The sequence below is a fragment of the Crocuta crocuta genome, unplaced genomic scaffold (genome assembly GCF_008692635.1).
Source record: "Crocuta crocuta isolate KB4526 unplaced genomic scaffold, BGI_CrCroc_1.0 scaffold149, whole genome shotgun sequence".
Classification (NCBI taxonomy): Eukaryota; Metazoa; Chordata; class Mammalia; order Carnivora; family Hyaenidae; genus Crocuta; species Crocuta crocuta.
Window position 1 is genome coordinate 449,294 of NW_027551561.1, and position 6,150 is coordinate 455,443.

The 6,150-nt window shown below is 34.0% G+C and overlaps 1 protein-coding gene across 5 annotated transcripts in view; it reads left to right on the forward strand.

Annotated features, from left to right (window-relative positions):
• Positions 1-5,599, forward strand: part of SPATA22 (spermatogenesis associated 22) — a 25,829-nt gene extending 20,230 nt beyond the window's left edge. For all 5 annotated transcript variants that reach the window (XM_077749807.1, XM_077749806.1, XM_077749802.1 and 2 more), the window contains exons 7-9: positions 133-262; positions 2,123-2,220; positions 5,310-5,599. In XM_077749807.1, coding sequence (XP_077605933.1) covers positions 133-262; positions 2,123-2,220; positions 5,310-5,501 — 420 coding nt within the window. In that variant the 3' untranslated portion in view covers positions 5,502-5,599. The remainder of the gene's footprint in view (positions 1-132; positions 263-2,122; positions 2,221-5,309) is intronic.
• The last annotated feature ends 551 nt before the right edge of the window (positions 5,600-6,150 follow it).

The following is a 6,150-nucleotide window of genomic DNA, read 5'->3' on the forward strand; positions in this document are numbered from 1 at the left end:
ATCTATAGTGGTTTTTTTTTTTACATATATTACACATTTTATACCTAGGGACCTAGAGTCTTTACCATGGAAAGTGAAAGTGTGTGATGAAAAAAAATGATTTTCTAATGCTATTTTTAATTTTTTCAAAAGGAAGCCTCATTGTTTCAAGTAAAGCTTAAGGAAAAAGATAATTCTTTAAGAATTATATCTGCAGTTATTGAAAGCATGAAGTACTGGTGTGAACATGCACAGAAAACTGTACTTCTTTTTGAAATATTGGGTAGGTATGATACTTCAGAAAACCTCAGTAATACTATTTGGACAATACTTTTGAATGTTAATAGGAATATCTAAGGAATCTTAAAGAAAAATAACATTTGCAAAAGGAGATTATGGTTTATTAGGATTTTCTTCATTTCCTGGATTTGACATTGGTTTGTGTGACTTAAGATGTATTTAGTTATTTGTTCTAATATTCTTCTGATTCATAATGTTAAAACTGGAAAGATTATTACAAGGGCTCTAAACCCTTGAGGTAGGTGAGGAAATGGGGCAATTAATTAGAGTACATTAGACTATAATAAAGCTAGTTAGCTGCAGAAATGGATCTAAGAACAAAATCTTTATTCTCTATCTGGTGTTCTTTGTACTATATTACACTAAATCCAGTAGTAATTTTGTATATACACTAAATCATATTTTAAATACTCTAAAAGAACATCCTTTAGTGATATGAGAAAACACCCTATGATTAATCTGTTTTTTAAATTATTACTTAAAACTTTTTAGAATGTTTCTGGAATTTGAGTTTACCTAGAATGAAGAGATAAACAAGTAAGAAGTAGAGACTCAAATGTAGTTCTTTTGATAATTCAAATAAAATAAATATTTAATTCCATTTAAATTATGAAATATTCTAAATGTATAGAAAAATAGAGAATATAATAAATATCCACATACCTATGTTATAGATCTGTTTGAAACCCCCATCCTTGTTTCTTCTTCTCTAAAGATAATCCCTGTGGTATCTTCTTTGTCCATGCTTTTATAACTTTACTATGTACATCTGATTTCATAATTTATATATTTTTCTTTATGTGTTTTAAAATACACGGTTGGCATTTTCATCTAGAATTACGTTTTTGATTTCAGCCATCTTTCTGTCCTATCACAGTGTTGGCTTCATCCTGAAGCTCCAAATGTGGTGTCTCCAGCAGCCTCTGACTCTTACCTTTTGGTATTAGGATGGCTATCCTCTGTACCACACATACTTACACTATACCACACTGTCACATCCTTCAGTAGTTTCTTATTGGTTTTTCCAGAAACTAGTAAATGACACCTAGCATATCATCATTTCTGACTAGGTAACAAGACCATCACTGAAATCCTGAACTCTGTAGCTGGGGAATGGGATATGCTGAATGGGTTAAATCAGTCTCCTGGATCTGTGGGTGGGGCAAATCCTATCCAAATCATATGGCTAATAATGACATAGCAGAGGTTTCCTAAGGTAAAATGTGTATATTATTAGGGGAAATGGAGACTGACCTCAAAATAACAAATGTTCACTGTCAGCACTCATCAGGTGGCTATTAAAGGAATGAATAATGTTCTCATTTGATAATTTATTGAAATAAACATGAAACATTATTTGCATTTTATATATGAAACAGATTTGAGAGAGGTTAAACAATTTGCTCAGTTTAGTTAAGTTTAAGAACTGGGACGCAAATAAATAATTTCTGATGCTAATGCAGTTTTTCCTTCATTAAACCTTGATGCTTATTCATTATATGTTTGTATTTTACTATTATAATATAGAATGGTCTAAGGATTTAACCACTCCATATAACACATTATAAGAAAAAAAAGCATCAAACAGCCAAGTATTGTCAGTGGTATGAACTTGGGCATATCACCTGTTCCTGAGTTGGAAAGGGCCAGAAATTTTGCTTTCCTTACTATAAAACAGTTTCAGAAATACTCTTCTCTCTCAAAGTGTTGTCTTTTATTATTGTATAAATAAGAGTAGGAGAGCTTGGTATAGGAATAGTATTTAAATACCACTTCTCACTGTTAAATTTTATTTACATTTTACCAGCACTGATTTTTCTCCCCCTATTTTAATGTTGCTTAGCTGTTCTTGATTCAGCTGTTACATCTGGTCCATATTATTCAAAGACTTTCCTTATGAGAGATGGGAAAAATACTCTGCCTTGTGTATTTTACGAAATAGTGAGTATTTGTTTAAATATTCTTTGCAAAGCCTGTACCAATAAAACATACAAATGTGGGCTGTAATTTCATTGCAGTAGAAATTCTGTTAACAATTTAGTAGTACTTTAAACATTTTGTTTGGTTTTAATTCTGATGTTAAAATTTATTTGTTCAGCTAATCTAGAGAACCTACCGGCACCCGCCAGGTGCTGTGCTAGATGCAAAGGATACAAAATGGAATATAAGTGCTAAATAGCTCTTTCTTTCAAAGCGTTTATTATAATCTCAGGTAGGAGAGTTACATAAATGTTACACTTTGGCCTGATAAATGGTATGATAGAGGAATGTGCGGTGTGCTAAAAAAGTAGATAAAAAGGATGGGACAGATCAGAGACAGGTTTTTGAAGAATGTAGTAACCTATCTTATCTTATTAAAAAACTAATAAAGCCAGAGTGTGTTGGGGGAGGGGAGAGGCGTGAGGAGTGCATTCTAAGGTGTGAGGGCAGCATATGCTAAGAGAGAACATGGATTGTAGAGGAAACTACAGGTAGCTTATAATTACCAGAGCCTGGAGGTAATAAGTGATGGGGATGAGGATAGTGGTTTTGAAGTTGAAGGAAGGCAAAGAGTGGGCTGGGATATAGGAAAGACTCTTTGTGACAAAGAAGGCTGAGGGTGACAAAGGAGGGTGGAGATCACAAAGGAGGCTGGAGACTTTTAACTTAGATACATTATAGAAGAGTTGAGTATTCTGGTTGTCCTTCGTTCTGAAATCAGACTTGGATTCCAGTTTTTACTCCCACCATTTACTAGTTTTATGACCTTGAGTAAAGCTACTTCAACTTTCTGAGTTTTTTTGATTTGTAAAATTGTTGAACTAATTCCTACTTTGAGAGGTAATTTTGAAGATAAGATGATACAACATATGAATGTACAGCATTTGACACATAGGAGATGATCAAGAAATAATAGTTATGTTATTAATTTCTATCATATCTTTAATACTTATTTTCTCTAGTTTGATAACTTTAAACATTTTTTGTTGAAGTATAATATATACCTAAAAGTGTACAAATCATAATTGGACAGCTCTATGAAGTATCTGTGAAGTGTCCCAAAGTGAACATTATCAAGGTTAAGAAATAGAGTATTGCTGTCACCCGATGCATCCTTGTGTCTGCCATTCATTGCCTCCTGTCTCTACCTAAAAGTAACTACTGTCCTGACTTCTAATATCACAAATTAATTCTGCTTCGTTTTGACCTTTATATAAATAGTATTATATAGTATATCTTTTTTTTTTAAATATTTTTATTTATTTCTAGGAGAGATAGAGAGAGACAGCGTGAGCAGGGGAGGGTCAGAGAGAGAGGGAGATACAGACTCTGAAACAGGCTCCAGGCTCTGAGCCGACAGTCAGCACAGAGCCCGACGCGGGGCTCGAACCCACGAACCGCGAGATCATGACCCAGGCGAAAGTCGGACGCTTAACCGACTAAGCCACCTAGGCGCCCCTATATAGTATATCTTTTATGTCTTTGTCTCAACACAGTGTTTGTAAGATTCATCTGTGTTGTAGCTATAGCCGAATTATTTATATTTCTATGTACAGTATTCTGTTTTAAAACAATTTAATTTTCTATTCTGTTGTTGGTGGCATCTGAGTTGTTTCCAGATTTTTTGATGTTAGGAATGCTCTGTGAATATTCTTCTATATGTTTCTTGTGCATATGCACACATTTCTGTTGAGCATCTACCTAGAGGTAAAATCACTGCATCACTGTGTATGTGTATATTCCAATATAGTAGTTATTTATCAAAGAATTTTCCAAAGGGTTGTTCCAGTTTACACACTCACAGTCAGTGCAGGTGAGTTGTAGTTTTTCCACATTATTATCAACACTTAGTACAGTCAATCTTTTTTGTTTCAGCTATTCTAGTGGTGTTTAGTGCTATCTTATTTCTGTACAGTCCCTGGTGACTAATGAGTTGAACACCTTATATATGTTTACTGGCCACTTAGATACCTTCTTTAAAGTCTGTTCAGGCCTCTTGTTCTTTTTTCTTTTGAATTATTGTTTTGTCCTTAATTATTTAGATGAGGTTTTTGTGTTTTTTTATAACTATTCTGGGTACAAGTTCTTTGTTCATTATTTGTATTGCAAATATTTTCTCATACTCCATAGTTTGCTTTTTCTTAACGGTAGGTTTTGAGGAACAGAAATTCTTCATTTTAATATAGTCTTTTTAGCAATTATCACTATTACCCCTTATAGCTAGTGCTTTTTATGAACATTTGGTGAAAGCAATTCCAGAATACTTTAATTTTATTCATGATTAAGAGGATTTGATGCTGGCTGGGTTTTTTTCTGTTTTTGTTTTTTTGTTTCCTATTTTACTAGGCCCACTAAGGCATAGGTCTTTTTGGGTTCCCACCCTAAGCTGGGAGTGAAGGTGGAGGTGGTGACCAGGATCTCTTTTCCTTGTGGGCTTCTGACTCCATTTTTTATCTCCCAGTCCTAGGAGCCTTTCAAAAGCTCTGTTCTGTTTCTTAGACTCTTAATTGCCTTGACTATACTTGATATATAATCTCAGGGAGAAACATCCCTAAATGTCAGGCCCCATTCTGGACTCCTGTCCTCTCCCAAATGGGTGTCTCTGTATTCCTTCTCCCTGTTGGTATCTCTCTAATGTCTACAGAAGATATAAAAATATTTCATCCAGCTATTCTAGTTGTTCTTAGCTAGCTAGAAACTTGGCCTGAACTGCCTGGTCTACCATCTACTAAAAGTGGAGCGCTAGCAGTCTAATAGAAGTGAATAGTTCATGTGCCATTACAGTGGGAATTATCAGTCTTTTAAGAAGCAACATTTCACCAGCTTGTAAGAAGCCCCACCCAAGTGAAGGTCTTTCCTCTGTGTTAGGGCACCCCTATATGCCCAGCTATTATGGTCTTGTCAGCAGTGGGGCTCTAAGTCAGCTGAGTGAATTACAGCATTTTGAGGTGATTAACATTTTGTTGATTATATTTTTGGTTTCAAACAATTGAAATTCAGATGAAGTAAAAAATAACTTTATTGATGTTTGTTTGTTTTTTTAAAAACAGGATCGTGAACTTCCAAGACTGATTAGAGGCCGAGTTCATAGGTGTGTTGGAAACTATGACCAGAAAAAGAATATTTTCAAATGTGTTTCTGTCAGACCAGCATCTGTTTCTGAACAAAAAACTTTCCAAGCATTTGTTAAAATTTCAGATGCTGAGATGAGGTATTATACTAATATAATGAATGAAATTTAAATAGTGATGAAGGAAGTTTAAATAGTATAATTTAAAGCATTTTTTGTTATTGTTTAAGTTATCATCTCCATGGTTTTATAGCCACTGTTTTTCTGTATTTCACTTGTTGAATTAAAATATTTCAGCCTTTTAAATGTGGGAAGTTTTTTTATGACGGTGCACTTGCTAAAATTAAACAACTATTTTGGATAAAAATGTTCAATATAATAGGAATAGATGCTTATTTAACATGAAGTAATAATACATTTGAGTCAGCCCAAAAGCTAACATCAAGCTTGATGGGGAAATATAGGGACATTCCCACTAAAGTCAGGAATAAGACAAGGGTGCCCACTATCAGCACTGTTACTAAGCATTATACTGGAGCAGCTAGTCTATGACATTCATTTAATTACTTAAAAGTATTTAGTAAGCATATATTTTTTATATATAATTTGCATTTAATTCTCTCTTTACTTCCTTATATCTGTCTTTCTAAAATACATCTGCACTCTGATCTTTCCTCTCTACATCCTCTCCCTGCCCTCATTTTTTGGATCTCTATTGTTTACCTCTCTATGAAGCAAACAAGTGGAGGGGAGTTTTAATCTCCAGCTTTAAAAACAATCAAGGTGGAAGAATCCCTTAGAAGGTACATGAAAGGAGGATG